This window comes from Chelonia mydas, chromosome 1, assembly GCF_015237465.2.
Source record: "Chelonia mydas isolate rCheMyd1 chromosome 1, rCheMyd1.pri.v2, whole genome shotgun sequence".
Lineage (NCBI taxonomy): Eukaryota > Metazoa > Chordata > Testudines > Cheloniidae > Chelonia > Chelonia mydas.
In genome coordinates this window covers 48143494-48168321 of record NC_057849.1, presented here as the reverse complement: position 1 = coordinate 48168321, position 24828 = coordinate 48143494, and the positions used below count along the sequence as shown (strand labels likewise).

The window sequence follows — 24828 nt, the reverse complement described above, 5'->3', positions numbered from 1 at the left end:
CCTTCTCTCCCGTCCTGAGGCGTGGGAGGCTCAGCGGAGCCCTCTTCGGTCCCCATACGGGGGGCACCGATCAAGGGAATCGAGGCATACCTCGCTGGTAGATTGGCACAGACCCTCTGTGGCACATGCCACCCGGCAAGAACCCCGGGATTGGCCCCGACCATCTTCAAGGGTCCGGGACCGATCCCGGGACTGATCGGGCACCAGAGACTGCCGATTGCTGGGCCGTCATCGCCGTCTCCAAGAGGAAGGTTGCCCTACTCAGGACGATCCTCCCAGCAGCAGGCTCATAGTAGCTCCCGGTCCCGTTTGACATCCTGGTACCAGTCGAGTAGCGTGAGGCATGGTTTACCAGGTATCTGACGCAGATCCGCCGAACACCGTCGGTCCCCGAGAGCCCGACCAAGACAGTCCCGCTCAGACAGGTTGGCTTTGGGATGCAGCAACTGGCACCAGTTGGACAAGAGCCACCGCTTAGCCTGATCCTGCTCGCCTGGGACCAACAGCTTCGCAGGTAGCTCTGGCTCAGAGCGAGGTTTCCTGACTGCGGGACAAGCACCGGTACCGATGGTACATTATCAGCACCAAAACCTGTCCCATGGCCCCAAGTGCAGTGGCCGGTGCGATGGTACCCGTGGAACCCTTAAGGGTTCACCCAGCCTTCCCAGGCTGCCTGATTGGTGTCGGGAGCCTCGGAGAGGCCAGCGACCTCAGTATCCCATCCCCCTTCAGTATGTGGCAAGCCATGGCCAAGTTCGAAGGGTTGCTCCCTGAGGCTTCCAAGAAAGGCGTTCCGAACGATCCTTGATGAGGGCATGACTGCGACCAGGGCGGCCCTCCAGGCAGAGTCAAACGCTGCGGATGCTGCCTGCACCAAGGCTTCCGTTATCTCCATGCGGCAAGCCTCTTGGCTGCTCCTCTCTGGGTTCTCCATGAGGCTCAGAAGTCAATGCAGGATGTGCCCTTGGACAGCTGGGCCCTATTTGCGGAGCAAACAGACAGCAAATTGCATGGCCTCAAGGACTAAAAACCCTGGGTGTCTGCGTCCCAGCCCCAGCGCGTAAGCAGTTCAAACTGCAGCAGCTGCAGGGCCAAGAGAGTTGGCCTCGGCAGGACCAACTCTACAAATGAGCCAAGTGCTACAACTGCTGCCCGAGCCACCCTCTGCCCAGTTGGGTTCGACCTGTGATAAGCAGGGGGCCAAACAGTCATTTTGAGGGTGCGCCCGAGTGCATGTCAGTGGTAGCGACTTACCTCAGCTGCTGGGGTATTCAGATTTACCTGTACCTTGACAACTGGCTCATCAAGGGCAGCTCCAGGTCTCAAGTCCAAAGGGATGTTGTGGTGCTTCAGGCCACATGCTGCTCTGTGGGCCTACTGGTAAACAACAAAAAGTCGATGTTAGTGCCGGTGCAGAGGATAGAGTTCATTGGAATGGTCCTCAACTCGACCTGCGCCAGGCTTTCCTGCTGCTGGAAAGATTCCACATGTTGATGAGCCTCATCACGGAAGTCTCTGCATTCCCTCTGACTGCAGCCAGGGTCTGTCTGCACCTCCTGGGTCACATGGCAGCGTTCACTTACGTGGTCCACCATGCCAGCCTCTGAATGCAGCCCCTGCAACAATGGCTGGGGACCATCTATTCCCAGTCCAGAGACCCACTGGAAAAGATGGTTACAATTCCCCAGGCGATACTTCGCTGCGATGGTGTACCAACCGTAAGACAGTCCTGGAGTGGGTTCTGTTCAACAACCCCCAACTCCATTGAGTTGGTGTTGGACGCTTCAGACTTTGGCTTGGGTGGGCATCTCGGCGATCTCCAGACCTGGGATGTGGTCCCCAGAAGAGGCAAAGTTGCACATAAATGTCAAAGAGCTCGGAGCAGTCCGGTTGGCGTGTGGAGTCTTCCTGACCCACCTGTCGGATAAGGTGGTACGAGTCCTGATGGACAACACAGCCTTGATGTTCCTACATCAACCGGCAAGGGGGAGCGCACTCTTCAACTCTCTGTCAAAAGGCATTAGGTCTATGGGACTTCTGTATCAGCCACGAAATCCACCTGGAAGCTTATCACCTTCCCCGTGTCAAGAATATGCTGGTGGATCAGCTCAGCAAGACTTCTCCATCCAGAGGCAGCCTGCATGATCTTCCTAAGGTGGGGAATGCCCCAAGTGGACCTGTTTGCTACCAGACAGAACATGAAATGCCACCGGTTTTGCTCTTGGCAAGGTCTTAGCAAGGTCTCCCTCTCCGATTCCTTCCTCCTGTCGTGGTCAGGGAGCCTGATGTACTTGTTCACTCCGATTCCACTCATCTGCAGGGTCCTGGCAAAGATCAAGAGAGACAAAGCGCAGGTTGTCATGATGGCCCCACCTCGCCAACATTGGTTCACAATGCTCATGAGCTTGTCAGAGGCCCCTCCCTGTCCCCTGCCCAGCTGCCAGGACCTGCTGTCTCAGGACCACAGCCGGCTCCTACAACCCAACCTTGAGTCCCTCCACCTCTTGGCATGGATGCTGCGTGGCTGAACCTGGAGGAGCAGACCTGTTTGGAAGGAGTCCAAAAGGTCCTCTTGGGGAGTAGGAAGCCGTAAGTCAGACTGACTTACCTGGCCAAGTGGACAAGGTTTTCCTGCTGGGTGTCCGAGCATGTTATCTGTCCCTCCCGTTCCTCCATACGGGCTGTCATGGACTACCTGCTCCATTTGAGGAACCAGAGCCTGGCACACTCTTCCATTAGAGTGCATCTAGCGGCGATCTCCGCTTTTCACCCGCTGATCCAAGGACAGACAGTGTTTTTGCATGACATGACGGTCAGATTCTTGAGAGGGCTCGAGAAACTCTTCCCGCAGGTACAGACTCCTGTCCCGCAGTGGGATCTTAACTTGGTCCTCTCTAGGCTCACCGGCCCGCCCTTTGAGCCCTGGATTCCTGCTCCCTTTCCCATCTGTCATGGAAGGTTGCATTCCTGGTGGCGGTGACATCAGCAAGACAGGTCTCTAAATTAAAGCCTTGACCTCAGAACCTTTATACACAGTCTTCTACAAAGATAAGGTTCAGTTGCGGCCCCTCCCGGCCTTCCTGCGAAAGGTGGTCTCTACCTTCCAGAGGAGCCAGGAATGTCTTCCTCCTGGTGTTCTGTCCCAAACAGCACAAGACCAGTGAGGAGAGGCATCTTCACGCCCTAGACGTCCAGATGACCTTGGCTTTCTACTTAGAACATACCAAACCTTTCCGAAAATCGACTCAACTCTTCGTTGCTACAGCGGATAGGATGAAGGGTCACCTAGTGTCCTTGCAGAGGATTTCCAATTGGATTACCTCATGCATAAGGACCTGTTACTATCTGGAGAGGGTTCCACTGCTGCCGATTGTCAGAGCCCCATCAGCAAGAGCTCAGGTGTCTTCGGCAGCTTTCCTGGCTCACGTCCCTATCCAGGACATCTGTAGAGCTGCAACGTGGTCTTCTGTCTACATGTTTACCACTCATTATGCCATCACTCAGCAGGCCAGAGACAACGCTGTGTTTGGCAGAGCTGTGTTGCAATCTACACGTCCGTGAACTCCTACCGGCCTCCACGGGTACTGCTTGGGAGTCACCTAATATGGAATAGACATGAGCAAGCACTCAAAGAAGAAAAGACAGTTACCTTTTCCGTAACTGGTGTTCTTCAAGATGCGTTGCTCATGTCCATTCCACAACCCGCCCTCCTTCCCCACTGTTGGAGTTTCCAGCAAGAAGAAACTGAGGGTGTCGGGAAATGGTGGCGCCCCTTATACTGCGCCATGTGGGCGCCACTCCAGAGGGCGTCAGAGCCACTTGCAGATACTGCTGAGGGAAAAACTTCCGGCACTGGTGCATGTGGCAAGCATAGACACCTAATATGGAGTGGACATGAGCAACACATCTCGAAGTACACCAGTTACAGAAAAGGTAACTGTCTTTTTCTTAATCACCAAAGGTATTTTTGCTTCATTAGGCTTTAAGAAAGTAAATCCTTATTTAATTCTCTTTGATCCTAGAGTTAAATCATACAGCAGAAAGATTGTGATGCTGAAGTGAGGTTAGGTTGTGAGGGAGAACATTTTTGTTCAAACATACATTTGGAATAATAGAAGAGAGGATTATTCAAGTAAATATTTTATATAAATATTGCTTTTATTTGAGTCCACTGACAAAGTAATTTCTCTAAATAGCATATGTCCTAGTATTGTGCCATATTCATGGGCACAGAGTTATTTTTGAGTTATCAGTTCATTTACATTCTATTTCAGGAACAAGTACAGCCATTCTCAGATATTATAATCAAGCAATGTTAGCTTTTGGGATGTGCTAAATTTGAGGCTTCTAAAGTGGCAAAGCTGTCTTTGGTTAAACTGCTTGTTTTGAATCTGACATATTTTAGAGAGGTCTGGCATAATTTTTCTGTGTATTTTTCTCTTCAGAAGAATGTACTTCAGTCAGAAGCGCATTTGCTGTTCCAGTGGGCAGCCTATTTTGAGCATAGATTTTCAATCAAGCTGGACTTCATTAATTATTTTGGGCATTAGCGCATACCACAAAATCATAAGTATCAGAGCATCACTTCATTGATATTTCATGCTTCTTTATTGGTGGTAGAACAAAAGGATGCAAAATATCAGCAAATAAGCAATAAGACTCTTATATAATAAAGACAAAGTGTCACCTTTCAGGTTTACTTATGAAGAAACATTGTTTTTATACTTACTGTACAGCAATATTTAACAAAACTGAAACAACAACTTGGTTTATTTTCTTGGTATTCTTTGGGGTTTTGTTTTGTTTTTTTACACAACCCTACTAAAAAGCTCCACTTTGTAAACAACTATCTCCATGCTGGTTCTCAAATTTCCTCGGTGTTTCAATGTACCTTATTATGTGTGTGGTTTTATGATACGGAAAACTCTCCACCATAGATTTATGAGTGATCAAAAAGAGAATGAAAGAAGCAAATATTTCTACTAATTTTCTTTGATTTTTTTTATTAAATTCTAAAATCTTAATATATGACATAGAATACACACCAGGCAAAAGTATCGTTCCTAGTGCTGCTAGCACAATGAAACATTGACAAACAGATGCCTTATCAACCAGACTTAGGATAGAACCTATTGAATGAAGTGCATCTGTCTGGGCAAAGGAGAGGTAAAGAATGAGGTCAGATGTTTGATCTAGAGTGTAGCACCATTGCTTTTTTTTTTTCCACCCCGAGTTTTTTGCTAAACTAGCTTAATGTGTCTTGTTCTACTAATACTTCTGTTCTTCCAAACCCTAAGTCATTGACATGGCCTTATGAACGTGGAATAATATAGCTCAATCTGCTAAATCCATCCGTCCAGATTGATGGGTTGCACTTCTTACTGAGTTTGGCAGGCAGCAGTTTCAATGAAATAATAGCTATTGGTTCCACTAGATCAGGGGCGGGCAAACCTTTTGGCCTGAGGGCCACATCGGGTTTCCAAAACTGTATGGAGGGCCGATTAGGGGAGGCTGTGCCTTTCCAAACAGCCAAGCGTGGCCTGGCCCCCACCCCTATCCAATGCCCCCCTGCTTCTCGCCCCCCAGTGGCCCCCCTGGAACTCCTGCCCCATCCAACCACCCCTGTTCCATAGAATCATAGAATATCAGGGTTGGAAGGGACCTCAGGAGGTCATCTAGTCCAACCCCCTGCTCAAAGCAGGACCAATCCCCAATTAAATCATCCCAGCCAGGGCTTTGTCAAGCCTGACCTTAAAAACTTCTAAGGAAGGAGATTCTACCACTTCCCTAGGTAACGCATTCCAGTGTTTCACCACCCTCCTAGTGAAAAAGTTTTTCCTAATATCCAACCTAAACCTCCCCCACTGCAACTTGAGACCATTACTCCTTGTCCTGTCATCTTCTACCACTGAGAATAGTCTAGAACCATCCTCTTTGGAACCACCTCTCAGGTAGTTGAAAGCAGCTATCAAATCCCCCCTCATTCCATGACGGCCCCCAGACCTCCCGCCCCTGACTGCCCCCTACCGCCCCATCCAACCCCTCCTCTCATTCCTGAATACCCCCCCGGGACCCCTGCCCCATCCAACCACCCCTTCTCCCTGACCACCCCTGGAACTCCTGCCCCTGACTGCCCTCTGCTGCCCCATCCAAACCCCCTCTCCTTCCTGACTGCCCCCCCAGAACCCCTGCCCCATTCAACCCCCCTGTTCCCCGCCCTCTGACTGCCCCAACCCCTATCAACACCCCGACCCTTGACCACCACCCTGAACTCCCCTGCCCTCTATCCAACCGCCCCCTGCTCCCTGCCCCCTTACCTTGCTGCCTGGAGCACCAGTGGCTGGCGGCGCTACAGCTGCGCCGCCCAGAGCACCAGGACAGGCAGCCGTGCCGCCCTGCTGGAGCCAGCCATGCCACCGCGCAGCACAGAGCACCAGGTCAGGCTGCGGCTCTGCAGCTGCGCTGCTCGGCAAGAGCTCGCAGCCCCGCCGCCCAGAGCATTGTGCCAGTGGCACAGTGAGCTGAGGCTGCGGGGTGGGGGAACAGCAGGGGAGGGGCCAGAGGCTAGCCAGCCGGACAGGAGGGCCTGCGGGACGTAGTTTGCCCACCTCTGTGCTAGATGCTTCAGATTCCTGTTTCCACAGTCTCTGGTGCCAGTAGTTGCTCTAACTTAGTTAAAATACAGTTAATGTATATAGAATCATAGAAATATAGGGCTGGAAGGGATCTCAAGAAGTCATCAAGTCTAGCCCTCTGCTCTGAGGAAGGACCAAGTAAACGTAGACCATCCCTGACAGGTGTTTGCCCAACCTCTTATTAAAAACCTCCAGTGATGGGGATTCCATAACCTCCCTTGGAAGCCTATTCCAGTACTTAACTATCCCTATCATGGGCGGTGGGTATCGTAGGCTGGGGGAGTCACTGCCTCCCCAAACAGCCTAGTATGGCTCCACCCCAAGGGCCAGGTCCCCCTCCTGCAGTTCCCTCCAGCATTCTGCCCTGACCCAGGCTGGCTGGGGCTGGCCGGCCTGTCTCTCGCAGGGACTCAGGGCGGCTGGCGCTGGGGTCACGCAGCCCACCCAGCGCTTAGACCGTACCCTTTGGCGCTCTGGGACTGGCTGCCCAGTGCATCAGGGCTGTGGGTGCTGCAGACGCACTGCCTGGCGCACTGGGGTAGGGGGCGCTGCAGCTGCGCCACCTGGTGCTCTGGGGCTGGCCACCCAGTGCACCAAGGCTGGGGTCACTTCTTCCCAGCACACCAGGGCTGGGTGTGCTGTGGCTACGCCACCCAGTGCACCGCGGCTGGCGCCTCGACCCTGTCCACCCAGTGCTGGGGCCGAGGGCCGTGGTGGGGGTGCTCTGGACTCCTGTGGGAAAGGGAGGGCAGAAGGGGAGGGTGAGGGATGGGGCCCTGGGCACAAGGGGAGGAGGTGGGATTTAGCCTCCCCCAATGGCTGTGTCACTGTCCGCCCATGATCCTTATAGTTAAACGTTTTTTCTAATATCCTACCTAAATCTTCCTTGCTGCAGATTAAGCCTATTACTTCTTGTCCTGCCTTCAGTGGATATGGAGAACAATTGATAACAGTCCTTTTTATAAAAAGAAAAGGAGTACTTGTGCCACCTTAGAGACTAACCAATTTATTTGAGCATGAGCTTTCGTGAGCTACAGCTCACTTCATCGGATGCTGTAGCTCACGAAAGCTCATGCTCAAATAAATTGGTTAGTCTCTAAGGTGCCACAAGTACTCCTTTTCTTTTTGTGAATACAGACTAACACGGCTGTTACTCTGAAACCAGTCCTTTTTATAACATCCCTTAACATATTTGAAGACTATTAGCCAGTCCGCCCCTCAGACTTCTTTTCTCAAGGCTAAACAAGCAGTTTTTTTTAACCTTCCCTCAAAGATCATAACCTTTCCTCATAGTTCATGTACTCCTGCTTTTCTTGCACTGCTAGTTGAATCCTGTTAGGATGTTATTCTGCTACCTGTTTCAGAATGATGATTGGGGCAGGGGGGAAGACTAACTGTGTTAGTCTTGTGATTTTTTCCTCACACTTTTGTAAACCTCTGCAATATGTTAGGAACCCACCCTCCATTGTAGGTCCCAAGAGAGCTGGGCTCTCATGTGGAATGGATTGAGAGAAGTGGCCCAGTATATCAGGAGGTGAGTGAATCCTCAACTTTTTGTCAATTTTTTAAGCCCATGGGGAAGGTACAGAGAACCTGCTTTAATCAGTACTTGTAATGTTCCCTTTGCTTGGGCCTCAGCAGGCTGCAAAGTCACATCTAGGAGAGGAGAATGATAAGAAGGGATAGAGCTAATCCAGCAACCATAAGAGAAGTAAATGATGACTCCATACCTTTGCCTTTGGATTTCAATTATACTCATTCCTGCTAACAACATTGGAAGTATGTCTCTCAGATCTTTATAGTTGTTCAAGCACTTCTGTACTGTAGTAGCATAATACTTAGTTCTTTTGTAATAGCAAGGAACCCGTTACTGCAGATACACAGGGCAGCTCCTTTTGTGAAGTTGGGACATCCCTGTCTTTGTCTCATTGCAAGAGACCTTTAAGGAAGAAGTTTGCATCAGTTCTAGAGAAGTCTTCTAGCATCCCTGTAAATCTTCCATATAGAATCATAGAAATGTAGGGCTGGAAGGGATCTTGAGAGGTCATCAAATCCAAACATCTGTGCTGTGGCAGGACTAAGTAAACCAACCATCCCTGACAGATGTTTGTCTAACCTGTTCTTAAAAACTTCAAATGTTGGGGATTCTACAACCTCCCTTGGAAGCCTATTCCAGTACTTAACTATCCTTATAGTTCAAAAGTTGTTCCTACTATCTTAATCTCCCTTGCTTTAGATTTGGCCCATTTACTTCTTGTCCTACCTTCAGTGGACACGGAGAACAATTGATCACCATCCTCTTTATAACAGCCCTTAACATATTTGAAGACTGTTATTAGGTCTCCCTTCAGTCTTCTTTTCTCAAAACTAAACATGCCCAGTTTTTTTAACCTTTCCTCATAGGTCATGTTTTCTAAACCTTTTATCATTTTTGTTGCTGTCCTCTGGACTCACTTCCATTTATCCACATTTTTCCTGTACACAATACTCCAGCTGAGGCCTCACCAGCGCTGAGGAGAGTAGGATAATTACCTCCTGTGTCTTACATACTACCCTGCTGTTAATACACTCCTGAATGTTATTAGTTTTATTCTCAGCTGCATCACATTTTTGACTTACATTTGGTTTGTGATCCATTATAACCCCCAGATCCTTTTCAGCAGTATTACCATGTAGCCTGTTGTTTACCCATTTTGCAGTTGTACATTTGATTTTTCCTTCCGAAGTGAAGTACTTTAATAGATTCACCGATTCTAAGGACTTGAAGGGACCATTGTGATCATCTAGTCTGCTCTGCTGTATAACACAGGCCATAAAACTTCCCCTAGAGCATATATTTTAGAAAAGCATCCAATCTTGATTTTAAAATTGTCAGTGATGGAGAAATCCACCACGACCATTGGTAAATTGTTCCAGTGGTTAATTACTCTCACTGTTAAAAAATTACACCTTATTTCCAGTCTGAATTTGTCTAGCTTCAGGTTCCACCAATTGGATCATGTTATACCTTTTTCTCTGTTAGGTTGAAAAGCAAATTATTAAACATTTGTTCCCATGTAGATACTTAAAGATTGTAATCAAGTCACCCCTTAACCTTCCCTTTGTTAGACTCAAAGAGCTCAGTCTAGTTAGCTTATTACTATAAAGCATGTTTTCTAACTCTTTAATGATTCCTGTGACTCTTCCACCCTCTCCAATTTATCAACATCTTTCTTGAACTGTGGGCACCAGAACTAGACACAGTATCCTGCTTCCTGGGATATGATCCTGTAAATATGGCTTACATTCTTTGTTTCTACATGTATATGTAACGCCAACAGACCCCGGTCATTGGTGGGTAGGATTGAACCTGGAACCTCTGGAGCTTAGTGCATTAGCCTCTACTGCATGAACTAAAAGCGAACTGGCTGTAGAGGTGTTTGTGTTCCCTCCCCCCCATGTGGAACAGAACACCACATCCAGAAGGTATGCGGGTTACATTTAGCCATATTAAAACATACATTGCTTGTGCCCAGTTTACCAAAAGATCCAGATCACAGTGAATCAGTGACCTGTCCTCTTGATTATTTACCACTCCCCCAATTTTTGTGTCATCTACAAACTTTATCAGTGATGATTTTGTGTTTTTTTTTCCCCAGGTCATTGATAAAAATATTAAATAGCATAGGGCCAAGAACCGGTCACTGTGGGACTCCACTAGAAAGACACCCACTTGAGGATGATTCCCCATTTACAAGTACATTTTGAAACTTATCAGTTAGCCAGTTTTTAAACCATTTAATGTGTGCCATGTTAATTCTGTATTGTTCTAGTTTTTTCATCAAAATGTCATATGGTACCAAGTTAAACGTCCTATAGAAGTCTAAATATTATTTAGACTAAATAGTCGATACTATTATCTTTTTCAACCAAACTTTTAATCTCATTAAAAAAATACCTTAGTTTGACAGTTTCTATTTTCTGTAAACCCATGCTGATTTGAATTAAAGAATGAAAGGAGGGTACTGTAATTATTAATCGAGTCCCATATCAGCCACTCCATTATCTTGCCTGGGATCGATGTCAGGTGATAGGTCTGTAATTATTCAGTTCATCCCGTATACCCTTTTAAAATTTTTTTGACAACTCTAGCCTTCTTCCAGTCTTCTGGAAATTCCCCAGTGCTTCAAGACTTATTGAAAATTAGATTAATGATTCAGTAAGCTCCTTAGCCAGTTCCTTTAAAACTCTTGGATGGAAGTTATATGGACCTGCTCATTTTAAAATATCCAACATTAATAGCTTCTGTTTATCATCATCCAGAGATACTAGAGGAACGGAAAGAGCTATCGTCACCAAATGATTAGACTATATCTTTCCCTCTTTCCCCCAAATAGAGAACAGAAATATTTATTGAACACTTCTGCCTTTTCTTTCTTCTTATTATTATTGATAATACTACCATTTTCATCTAGTAAAAGACCAATTATCAGGATTCTTTTTATTCTGAATAGACTAAAAAAACCACCTTATTTTCCTGAACTCTGCTAACCATAAATTTAAACTAGTGTCCCTTTGTTTCTGGTATCAATGTTATACAGTTCCTAACTTCTGATTTATATTCATTACTACCTAATTTCCCTTTCTTCCATTTGATATATATTGTTTTTTATAGCTGCCTTCACTTCCCTTCCTCTGTAAACTCTTCACTTGAGTTACATTTTGTTGATTTCAGACCAATTCTCTAATTTGTCAGTCATTTTCATTTCTAGTACTGTCCCCAAAGTGATTGCAGCCCTTCCCAAATTGCAGTAATCCACAAATTTTGTAAGCATTCTTTCCACTCTGTTATCCAAGTCATTCATGAAAATATTGAATAGTACCAGACCAAGGCTGACCCTTGTGGGACTCTGGTAGATATGCCCTTCCTATTTGACAGTGAACCACTGATAACTATGCTACCATTCTGAAATCTTTGAGTATAGTCTTTCATCAGTTCTGCACTCACCTTATAGTTATTTTATCCAGGCCACATTTCCGTAGTTTGCTTATCAGAATTCTGAATATCGGAAGAGGAAGAATTAGTCAGCTCTGTATCAGGGTTAAAAATTTTGTCTCTCGATATATCAAACTTTCTACCCAGCTGCTAAAGCAAGGTAGATAATTTTTATATCAAAGTGTTGTCAAAGTGTTAAATATGGCCCACTCATTTCTAAAGGATCCAACATCCTGTGTCTTTAATTTATTGTAAATTTTATTCATAGTTAGACCTAAAAGATGCCATATTTTTGGTAGGAAGTACTTGGATGCAGACATTCAGGCTATATTCACACTACAGCTTACGTTGGTATAAGTTATGTCACTCAAGGGTATGAATAAGCCACTTCCTTGAGCAACGTAAGTTACACTGACATAAACGCCAGTGTGGACAGCACTATGTCAGCGGGAGAGCTTCTCCCGCTGTCAGAGCTACTGCTGCTTGCAGGGGCTGGAGTAATTAAGTTGACGGGAGAGCTCTCCCCGGTTAGCTTAGAGTATCTGCACTAGCAGCGCTACAGTGGTGTAGCTGCATTGGTATAGCTGCACTGCTGTAAGCTCTGTAGTGTGGCTATAGCTTCAGCTACAACACTGTGCATAATATAAATGCTCAGCTATGTAAATAGGGTGGCATGCGATAGGTGCTCTCTCTCAAAAACTTGTCTCTCCATTTAATGTGTTCGGGTTTATTGTTACCAGGAAAGCTTTTTGACCCTTTGGAAAAGTAGAGCCCTATCCTCAACTTTGAGGATACTTTTGTAACAATGTACTTCAAGAAATAGGAAATGATGGGTTGGAGGAGGAGAGTCAGTTTCTTTTTACCTAAGTGGAGGAATCCCCTTGCCTTAAGAGCCTGACATCTATTAAGGAAGACTAATCTCTTAGTAGAATTCCTCAGCTGGCTGTCAGTTCAGGGGAAGCTAACTATGCACCCAAGCAAGTTTGATCTCACAGATGCCAGACAAAGACCTTTTTTTCTTCTTTTTGCACCAATACTGAGCTGTCCACTTCTGCAGCTGTTGTCAGGTAATATGGTGATTTTCATGGTCACTTTTTTCCCCTATTGCCATGGTTCCATAATTTTGTTATGTCATTCATTCCCCAAAATTATTTAGAAAAATGGAATATCAGGCAGAAGACCCCAACACATCTAGTAGTTCTTGCCCTGGACACCTTAGCTCTGATTTGTCAATATGGTTCCCTCAATCTGTTTTGAATTCTTTCATGAGAGGGATACAATTAACTGCTTATTTGTCCTCTCAGATATGCATGGATTGATCTGAGGGAACTGGGATTATTTAGTCTGCAGAAGAGAAGAATGAGGGGGGATTTGATAGCTGCTTTCAACTACCTGAAAGGGGGTTCCAAAGAGGATGGATCTAGACTGTTCTCAGTGGTACTAGATGACAGAACAAGGAGTAATGGTCTCAAGTTGAAGTGGGGGAGGTTTAGGTTGGATATTAGGAAAAACTTTTTCACTAGGAGGGTGGGGAAGCACTAGAATGGGTTGCCTAGGGAGGTGGTGGAATCACCTTCCTTAGAGGTTTTTAAGGTCAGGCTTGACAAAGCCCTAGCTGGGATGATTTAGTTGGGGATTGGTCCTGCTTTGAGCAGGGGGTTGGACTAGATGACCTCCTGAGGTCCCTTCCAACCCTGATATTCTATGATCTGTGAGAGTGCGCATCTTCAGAGACTGAGGGTCAAGCTCACTTGTGCACCATTACATTATCAAAGGCGAGTCAAAATGACTTGTTCCCTTTTGAACAGTTGTTCCACCTTGGAACCTTAATATGCTTAATTAAACTGTTGTCTTTGGCCACTAATGTTCTTGAGCATTAAGTGTCCTTTTAGGCATGTTGTACATTACAAAAAATAGCATTAATTTTAATAGGTTTCAGAGTAGCAGCCATGTTAGTCTGTATCCGCAAAAAGAAAAGGAGTAATTGTGGCACCTTAGAGACTAACAAATTTATTTGAGCATAAGCTTTGCCAACTGTGGCCACATATCTATTCAGGGGACACCATCATAGGGCCTAATCACATCAGCCACACTATCAGAGGCTTGTTTACCTGCACATCTACCAATGTGATATATGCCATCATGTGCCAGCAATGCCCCTCTGCCATGTACATTGGCCAGACTGGACAGTCTCTACGCAAAAGAATAAATGGACACAAATCAGACATCAAGAATTATAACATTCAAAAACCAGTCAGAGAACACTTCAGTCTCTCTGGTCACTCGATTACAGACCTAAAAGTGGCAATTCTTCAACAAAAAAACTTCATAAACAGACTCCAACGAGAGACTGCTGAATTGGAATTAATTTGCAAACTGGACACCATTAAATTAGGCTTGAATAAAGACTGGGAGTGGATGTGTCATTACACAAAGTAAAACTATTTCCCCATGTTTATTCCCCCCACCAGTTCCTCACACATTCTTGTCAACTGCTGGAAATGGCCCACCTTGATTATCACTACAAAAGCTTTTTTTTCTCTCCTGCTGGTAGTAGCTCACCTTACCTGATCACTCTTGTTACAGTGTGTATGGTAACACCCATTGTTTCATGTTCTCTGTGTATATAAAATCTTCCCACTGTATTTTCCACTGCATGCATCCGATGAAGTGAGCTGTAGCTCATAAAAGCTTATAATCAAATAAATTTGTTCGTCTCTAAGGTGCCACAAGTACTCCTATTCATTTTAATGCAATTGCCAGCAATGGTAAGGCTGCTGTCATGGTAGGAATCAGGTAAGTGCTAATGTAGAACAGCGTCAGGCATTTTTACTAGTATTATTCTAGCAACTTAGCACAGGTACAGCTGCCCTGTTGTTGTGGGCTCTCTAACACTTTTTCTAGTGTGCACACACACATTGGTGACCACAGAGTGACAAGCTGGCAAATTGTCTTGTATTATATTTTTTGTTTTATATAAGGAAAGTCTTGTGTTGAGGACCATTTCCTCCTTCCTTTTTCTGTTTATCTCAAGGTTTATTTTGAATTAAAAATGCATGTTTTTGTCCCATTCTATATCCAACAAAGAGCACCTTTTGGTGCTTCTTTGTCACAGAAGACTCCTCAATTAATCTGGAAAGAATTTGGCATGTTTCTGCTAGTGGAGGGTCTCAAGTATATTCACAGCTTAGATACCAGGTTAATTGATGTTTTTTTTAAAAACTGTAATATAAAAGGGAATCAAGACTTTCAAATCCACTATAGCTTGGTGAATTTGTCTGAGACCTACCTCGAAGATTGAGACTTACCTTTGACTGAGACCTACCTACCATATCCACTGAGAGTCAAGGTGCCTCTTCTTTGATTTCCAACGTGTATTCCACTCAAGGTGTGCATGCACTCCTTGCATCTGAGACCAGAAGATTTTTTCTAGCAGCGTCAGTTGGTCCACACCAGTGCCTTTCTGCTCCTTATACTCTGAAGTAAGGGCATAAAGGGTGCTCTAGACTAGAGGCCTCTCCAATTCCTTTCTACCACCTGTGGCCTGAGATGGACTTCTCTAGTGTCCGTAGCTTTAGCTAGCATTCCTGTTAAAAAAACATAGATCTGTTAATAGTTTTACCAGTTTAGATAGTGTCATTTCAGTAGTTCAGGTGTACAAGGGGCGCCCTCACCCTGATACCCCCCTATGCAGGTACCTAGGATGCCGAAGACCCTGGGATTCAAGATCTGTGTGGCCTGTCCCCAGGCTTTCCCAGTCAGTGACGACTTTGATACATGTCTTTATTGCCACAGGAAAGTTCATATCCTCTCTCAGTACAGTGTCTGTTGGTCCTCTCCTCACCAAACTAATCAACCCTGTGAGTTCAGGCTTAGAAGATTCCTGATGGATCATTCCATGAAACCTCATCCAGTTCTGGACCATCAGACGCTCCTGTACATCGGAGAGAGGCACTGAGAAGCTCCCCCTTGAGCAGGGTGATCTCTGGCTCTGAGGCTGTTCAAGGTGGAGTTAAAGATTCTTCCAAACAGAGACATCAGGAGGGTAAAAGCAAACGCTCTCACAAGAAAAGTGAGAAATCTCCCTCCAAGACCTCATCCAAAAGAAGATTTCCTCTCCAACACCCTTTATGTCAGTTATCACTTTGCACCTATGGGTGTGGCGTGGCACTCACCACAGTATTGGTTCCTTAGCACTGAACCACAGAAGGAACAAGCAACCAAAACTGTTGACAGCTGCAGGGCTGGAAATATCGTCAGTATTGATGAGGGAGAGAAGACAGTGGATGCCTCTTACACCAATGGTACTGATGCACAGAGAAAAGGAATCGTCGGTACCCAAAATATGCTGCCCATCTGAAGCTGGCACCACTAAGGTATGGGAGCCTGATCCACTCTCCAGCACCTGGGGCTGCCACTAGATACACTATACTGGAGGACCTTATGATCTGTGCAGATCCAGAATCACCCATACTTTCAGATCCAGTCCTAACCAAGCAGGTCCCTACACCAACATTTTGCCACTTTTCAGTATTGTCGACCAGCTGAATCATAATGAGACCACGGCTACCAACGGCACCTCCTATTGTCACAGAGACCTCATTCTCCTCCAATGAGTCTGATATGGTGGGGAGAGCTTCACCACCCCTATCAAGGCGGGAAGTGAGCCCCAATAGAGGCTCCAAGATCTCCAGGGCACCTTCCCAATCTCACAGGAAGGAATATCCAACTTGGAACCAATGGTGTCCTCTTCCATGGGGACCACCCTGTTACCCCTATGATTAAGGTTAAGATTTTATCCTGGTTATTTTTAGTAAAAATCATGGACAAGTCGCAGGCAATAAACAAAAATCCATGGAAGCCCAGGACTTGTTGATGACTTTTACTAAAACTATTTTTTGGGGGGAGAAAGACTACCAGGGGGACTAAAGGACTAAAGCCTGAGTCCCGCAGTGGTGAGGATGGGACTGAAAGCTCCAGGATCCGCCACTGGCTGAAGCCAAAGAAGTCGTGGACGTTCATTAAAGTCATGGAATCCATAACTTCCATGATTAAATTGTATCCTTACCTATGATCCCTCACATTGGCCTTATTGGGGTCCATGGAATCCATATGTGAGGTATCCCAGAAAGGCAAGGTTTCAAGGGGAGTCAAGACAGGCTTCCCATTTTGGGGCAGAGCCTTAACCTGCTCAGGGACACTGAGGAAGAGGAGCAACCTGAACAGGTGGAACCACTCGTTGCTGAAGAATTATCAATGTCCTCACCAGATGAGGCAGTCACAGCAGCCTCACCATCACCACCTGATAACTACAGGCAATTCCAGGACATTCTGAAGAGAATTGCAGACACACACCAGATCCTGCTGGAGGAAGTATATGACACCCCTCAGAAGATACTGGATATCCTCCAGAGCGCTAGTCCCAATAAAGTGGCACTGCCTGTTAATGACGCTAGAACTGGCCAAAATAGTCTGGCATATTCCAGCCACTTGCACTGCCCCCCCCCTAAGGAATGGAGAAGAAATACTTTGTATTATTAAAGGGGACAGAAAAGTTACTTTCACACTGTGCTCCAAACTCTTTAGTGGTGCAGGCAGTCACCAAAAGAAACAAGCAACAGCCAACCTGGATCTACAGCCACAAAGAAGAAGACCAAACGTGTAGCCCTCTTTGGAAGAATGAATTTCACATCAGCAAGTTTGTAGTTCTACATAGTGAACTACCAAGCATTGATGTCTAAGTAAGTATGATTTTATTAATTACAATAAGCTCTCTGAATTCAATAACAAACTACCTCAAAAGGATAGATTTCAGTTCCAAGCAATCACTGCTGAAGGTAAATTGCTAGCTAGATTGGCCCTTCCAGGCTTCGGTGGACGCAGCAGGTACAGCATCCCTGCTCGAAGGCAACATCCATAGTTATGAGTTGGGCTTTGTGACACCAATCCTCCAGATTTTCAAAAGAAGTTCAGTCCACTACAGAGGATCTTTCATGGGAAATAACCTATTCGGTGAGAAAACAGAGGAATTGTTATGTACCCTCGAAGACTCAAGAGCAACTCTTTGTTCTCTGAGTATCTTTACTCTCGCACCAAGGAGGATATATCCTAAGGCTCAATCTTATAACCATATAATAACCATCTCCTCAATCATTCTACCATCAAAGAGCTTTCAAGCCTCGTAGAAAACACCAAAGAATGCAGTATAGTGAACAGACTGTTCCTTCTTCATTATCCTTCTAGCTCCAGCCTCCCACCAAGAAATCTTTTTGATGGGACTTTTGTGTCCCCCTACCACATCCACACATACAGAGATTCTATATCGCAGTGGTACAGAGTATATTCCAATTATGGGATCTCTTTGCATCCCAAGAAAACAAGAAAAGCCTGGCATACTGCTCCAGAGTGGCTAGGGGCCTCAAGTGCAGAGGAGATGTGTTTCTAGTACAATGGCCAGAAACACTGATGTATGCATTCTCACTCATTTTGCTCTTACTTTGAATCCTGAGTAAAATCATACAGGACAAGGCATTGGTGATCTTAGTTTTTTCTCAGTGGTCGAGACAGTTCTCGTTCACCAGCCTTCTCCAGGTGGCCTCACGCCTGTTCCTCTGCATTCAGCTCTTCCCAGATCTTTTGACCTAGGACAATGGCAAGATCCTCCACCCCAACTCGGAATCTCTCCCTTTAACAGGTGGTTATGATGGATGACAAGTGCAGAATGATCATGCTCAGAGATAGTACAAGCCATTCTTAGCTATAGCTGAAAAGACTTCATGAGAAAATGCTATACAGCTAAATGAAAAAGATTTTCTATCTTGTGCCATAGACCATCAGAGGATGCTGAGATCCCTACTATTCTGGACTGCTTCCTCTCTCTAAAAACATTGAGACTATCTATCATCTCCTTGCAAGTGCACTTGAGAGTAACTTGTGCCTTTCACCGTCCAGTGGACAGACATTTGGTCTTTCCCCATCCTCCTACAAAACAGTTTCTGAAGGGACTTGTCAGAAACTTTCTTCTGGTACTAAAACCTAACCCAGTATGGGATCTCAGTCTAGTCTTAATAGCATGAATGAATGTTCCATCTAGCTACAAAGGTTACCTTTCTGGGTGCAATGACCTCAGCCAGAAGAGTAGGTGAGCAGTGCGTCCTTATGGTGTACCTGCCCTATATGGTCTTCCAGAAGGACAAGGTTTCCTTGAGGTTATATCCTAAATTCCTCCCCAGAGTAATCTCAGAATTCCATCTGAACAAGGTCATCCACTCACCTCTCTTCTTCGTGAAGCCACATGCCACCAGACAGCATAAGCAGCTACATACTCTGGATGTCTGTTGAGTCTTGACATTACACCTGAAAAGGACAAAACCCTTCCGAAAATCCCCTAAACTGTTTTTCTCCTTTGCCAAAAGCACGAGTGCGGAGGCAGTCTCCTCACAGAGACTTTGCAAATGGATTTCAGGCTGAATCTTGCTTTGCAATGAACTAACTGCGACCTCTCCCGCACAAGTGTGAGGGCCCACTCGACCAGAACCCAGGCTATGTTAGTAGTTTCACTTTCAAGTGCCCCTCTTGTGGAAATCTGTAAAGCAGCAAGGTGGTGTTCTGTGCACACCTTTGTGAGACAGTACATGCTGGTACAAGCCTCTACAGCAGATGCGGCCTTCAGCAGAACAGTCTTCCAATCTGTGGTAGAGTAAGGTTCCTCACCCCCCCACCCTCGGCCTCAATGAATACTGCGAGTAAGCCCCCTCAGGTTGAATACACATAGGGACTATCATTCAAAGAAGAAAGTACGGTTACTTATCTTATGCAGTTACTGAAGTTCTTAAAGAACTTGAGTCCCTATGTGTATATTCCACTACCTGCCCTCCTTCTCCTCTGCTGTGGATCCTGCTGGTAATTCACTATAGAGAAAGAACTGGAGAAGTGGTCAGTGCACTGTGCCACTGATGCCCTTAGTTCAAAACACAAGGAGGAGAAGGGTGCAGGCATGGACCAATGGACACTGCTAACAAAAATCTTCTGGTCTCAGACAAATGGAATGCATGCACATCTCAAGTGGAATCCACATAGGGACCAAATATTTTGAAGAATTCCAGTTACTGTACAAGATAAGTAACAATACTTTTCCAGTAAAGAAATGGAAAATGACATTTGTAAGATGACAGGTTAATCATTCTTGCACTCATTTACTGGGTATTATAGGGAGGAAACAAATCTCTATGGATGTGGACTCGAGGTATGGATGTGGTACTCTACTGGTGGTATCAACTCTTCCCTTATTTTTTATTTCTATAGAATCTCTTCTCAATTTGTATCAGTCTGTTCTGGTGTATATGAAGGTATGAAAAGAAACTATTTTACCTATATAGGTCATCAACCTCAGATTCATTTATTTGGAATTACCTTCCCTTCATTGCATCCGATGAAGTGAGCTGTAGGTCACGAAAGCTTATGCTCAAATAAATTTGTTAGTCTCTAAGGTGCCATAAGTACTCTTTTTCTTTTTGCGAATACAGACTAACGCGGCTGCTACTCTGAAATCTTCCCTTCATTGTTTTGCTCTATAAATAAAAGTATATCTATAGAATATATTAAATTCCTGTAATAGGTTTATCTAGTCATCTTTATTTTCTTTATTTAGGGCTTAGTTTGGTTAGAAACCTGTAATTGAGAAGTGTGATGCCAAAAAGTTTAGTTGCCATTTTTATTTGTACTGCTGCCTGTTAATCTTGATGAGAAGTGCAACTCAACAATTCAGATTTATAGACTTGAGATTCATAATTACATAATTGCCTACTACTAAATTAATTTGTCTCTAGTAAACTTAAATCATTGGATTGAGGTTCACTTACTCAACAGATGGGTCTAAAAAATATTTATTAAGGCAAAACACTCAGCAAGTAGTTATCAGTTACTTATAAATAGGAAGCTCATTAGAACAATCTCATCACAGTCACCTCCAGCACCAGACTCTACAGCTTCAAGCTCCCTTTCTTACACAAAGTTATTTATAATTTTTGTTATCTTTTCTTAGACATATATATTATTCTCATTTCCATGTCAACTCTCCTTCCCTGTCAGTACAGGTTTAGTATTAGTTCAGACTGGTCTTTTATAGCTTTTTAGTTAGTTTATCTTTTCTTGTTCTCACAAACATAATTATTCTGCAGTTTCTTACACATACAGTTCTACTTATGTTTACACTATTGAACATTATCAGAACAGACTCTTAAAATCCACAGCAGGCTTCTGGAAGGCCTAAATATACCATCTCTTCCGAGAGTCATGAGGTACCACTTTGTTCCAAATTAAATAAGTAAGTAATTAGAGGTACTATACTCCCCTGATAAAATGCATGTGTACACATGCTAAACATGGTACATTGAGCAATAGGTCTGAGGGAATGGTAATAATTATTAAACTTGTATGTCAATCAGGATTTTTTGTAGTTAGTATCTTCTGAATTATTGAGTCCATCTAACCTATTTTGCCCAATAGAAGAACACTCTGATATCAGTGGGATATTCTAACAGAAGGAAAACAGATCATGTTACTGTCCACTCATTTTCCACCATTCTGAACATTGCACAAAGTGGAACTTCACAAAATTACAGAACATGGGCAAACCCTAGATGCTGAATGACTAGTGGGGATCAATCATTTATAATTTTGAAAGACACCTGAAAATGCTGCTTTACCTACTGCTTTGTTTTAAGTTGGAAGTTCTTGAAATGAGATTCAAACTAAAATTCAATGTGTGTATATTAAACAGTTTAAAGATGCTTTGTGAATGGTAAGACACATTTATATCATGTTTTTGAAATATACAGAAATGGTAATTTTTAAATGAAGAGGTATCAGGATTTAAAAAAAAAATTTCAGTAGTGAAGGGATCAAAACTTGATTACCAAATAGTTAAATATTTTTTCCTAAAGCTGCATATTATGAGTGGGTTATTACTGCTATGGATTTTCTTTCATATTTAGTTTTTTTATTCTACATTTAGGGAAACAGACATTAAGAAGAAACCTGGGCACAGACTGAGCAAAGCTAAACAGAGGAAAAAGCGAAAAAGAAACAGAAAAATGAAGCATGATCATGTTAAAATCACAGAGAAAAAATCAGATGGAGCCCCTTGTCATCTAATTCCAGATGACCAGGAAACATCAGAGAGTGAAGAGGAAGATTCAGAAGAAGAAAAAAGAAAATCAGTATTTACATTTAATGGAGATCCAGGAGACGAAGGTTGTGAAGGTCGTTCCAATAGTGACTATAATGAAAGCCCAAAATCTACAAAGCATCAAACAGGAAGTTTACCTATTGCTGTGTCTGAGACTTCAGCAATGTTAGCTAGTCCAGTGAAAAGTGACTTGTTTACAGAAGATGATGGTCCATTTCTAATAAATTTGACATCTGCTCCTAATAAAAACGTAATTGAATTTGAACACACACTTGATGATCAACACGGCTGCTACTCTGAAACCGATGATCAGGTGGTTGCTCATAACCAAAATAAAAACCTTAAGGAAAATGAGACCAATTCCTTCGATACAAATGATCACAGTTCTGTTCTAGTCACAGAATATAACAGTAAAGAAAATAGTGCTATGATGTTAAACAATCAAGATGAACTTACATCAGATCAAATTGCATGTGAACCTGACCTAGAAAGTAAATTGTTAAATGTAAGTAATGGAAAAAAGGAAACCCTGTCTCTCCAGCATGATTTGAAAACATCTGAAATTTGTGTTGTCTTGCCTGATAAAACCATGAAAGACAGACAGACATCAAAAAGGAATGAGAAAAATCCTTGGGCTTTTTTTTCAATTGATTTAACTGATATACAATTGCAGCTTGGCTCTGATAGGCTGGGTTCTTGTTCTTGGCCTGAGGGTGCCCATAAATTCATATGTGAGCAAAGACCAAAAAGAGTGAGGCGGCCCAAACAGGCCTATCCTGACAACACAGTAGAACAAACTCATGAATCTAATGAAGAATTAGAAAAAGAAACCAGTCTGCAAACATTAAATGAAGAGAGTGGCAGTGTAACACATGGTGGTCTACAGTCATCATTGATTGACAAAGTACATGATATTTCATTTATAGAGTCGGGAGTCACTGTTTCAAACTGCTTAACTGAAATAAATGTTCCAAGCAATGTAGGTACACCAGTTCCATCGAAGAAAAAAGGAAGATGCAAAAGGATTTTCAACTTGGCACCAAACTTTCATCTACCAAGGCAGATTGCTGTTAGTACAAAGGAGGGACGCAAGAATGCTCTATTAATGGATGATAACCTATCAGAAAATGTTTTGAAAACAGAACAAGAAAGAATTTCAAATAAGGACAATGGAAAGAGGAATGAGCAACACCTTGAATTTCAAGAACATCTAGCACCTTCTAATAATAATGTGACAGATTCTTCACTTAACCATGGTGTGGGATCTCTCTTACATAATCATCATTTGGGACAATCTCTGTGTCTTTCAAAGAAAGCTGTTTCTTCTCCAGCTCAGAAGTTTCCCTCTAGTTTTTGTATAGTTTCTTCAACAAGTAGGGAACAAATTACAACTTTTAAACAAGAAAAAATACTTGATAAAAAAGAGGGTGAGGGAGAACAGTTCTCTTCAGCGCTTACAAATAGTCAACCAGATATTTTGTGTTCTGTTAAAGTAACATCTGACTGTTCTACATACCCTAATGTATTTGAAAGCTGTGGTGAAGATATACACAAAGCAGATGAAAGTAAGCCATCACAGTCCTCACAAATTGAAGCTAATCAAGATACTTTACATACTAAATCCCATTTTTTGGGTCTTCCGTTATCATTGGGATTTGCATTTCAACTTGTAGACCTTTTTGGTTCTCCTGGATTTCCACTGGGTAATATTATTATTATTTATTTTTAACAGTGCTTAATTATATAAGTCTCAGTTTCTTATTGCAACTAGCAATTACATAAATGTGATAATATATTGTAGCTGATCACTGCTTGCCAATATAGATACTTTTGATGGCATTCACTTAGTGTCTTGCAAATGGTACTTTGCACCAAGATTTTGCTTTTCAGCTCTGTAGATTATCTATTACGCAATGATCATTGTTTTCTTTTGTTAGCAATTTACCCTCATTGCATGATCTTGAGTAATACTGAGTACTTACTAACTTTAAATGCAAGGAATGATGTCCTTGTAGCTGTGTTGCAATTTCAGCTGCCCAAATACATCATACTGAGTGAATTTTTAACCTGTCATTTAGGAAACTGCATGAAAACACGTATTATTTTGATTTGTATTTCTTTGCTGATAAATGTTTGTTTCACCTTTGTAATACAGTAGTATCCCTTTACTAATAATTTAAAATTATAGGGTAAAATTTTCAAAAGCACCTGCATCACATTTTCAAATGTGCCATAGACATTCTGGAGGTTTAATTCCACTGCCTTTCAAACAGACATATGCTCTTAAATCACTTCAGCAGTATGAAAATTTTCCCCCTAATCAAATTTAATTTGAAATTGAAATTAAAAACAATAAAGTATTTTTTCTAGTACTGAACATATTCTTTTAATCATGCAATCCATACATTCAGATGTCATGGTTAGAAGGTAAATGAACAAACAGAGCTTGAATTTTCATATTCTAGTGTCATTTAATGTATACTAAGTCATGTAGTGTAAACCCTTTTAGAAAGATTGAACTGCTTAAGCCCTAATTCTTCAGAGTTAGGCACATGGTTAATTTTACCATGGGACTATTCATGTGTATATATCTGACTGTGCATAAATCTTTAGAGCCCTGCGCAGATTCAAAATTTGTATTTTCATCCAATCCGCAATCAGCAAAAATGGTCCGCGGACGTAAAGCAGATATCCACAGATTTGCAGGGCTTTATAAAGGATTGATGTCACTTAGACCCCTGTTTAGCAAGGTACTTGTGAACCTTCTAACTCTCTAATTGTAGTCTCTCCTTAATGAAAACATTAACAATTGCTCCAGTGCAGCTGCGCCACTTTAAGTTTTCTCTGTGTAGCTGTTCTAACCCAATGACAGGGGCGGCGGAGCCTTCCAAAAAGTGTGGGGTAGGGGGCCTGCCCCTCCGTGGCCCTGCCTCTTCTGCCCAAGGCCCTGCCCCTGGACAACCCAGAAGCTGGAGTGGGTCAGGAGCTGCAGGCCCTCCACCTACCTGGGGTGGGGGGGCCAAGAGCAG

At 43.6% G+C, this 24828-nt stretch overlaps 1 protein-coding gene across 10 annotated transcripts in view; it reads left to right on the top strand.

Annotated features, from left to right (window-relative positions):
- Positions 1-24828, top strand: part of LOC102945514 (NEDD4-binding protein 2-like 2) — a 105546-nt gene that overhangs the window by 58233 nt on the left and 22485 nt on the right. For 8 of the 10 annotated variants that reach the window (XR_003565607.3, XM_037892106.2, XM_027828304.3 and 5 more), the window contains one exon: positions 21626-23502. The exons of 1 other annotated variant lie outside the window; for it this stretch is intronic. Coding sequence is in view for 8 of the 9 variants with exons in the window: in XM_037892106.2 (XP_037748034.1) it covers positions 21626-23502 (1877 nt within the window). In the remaining variant the exon portion in view is untranslated. The remainder of the gene's footprint in view (positions 1-21625; positions 23503-24828) is intronic. One more of the 10 variants, XM_043531651.1, reaches the window with a different exon arrangement.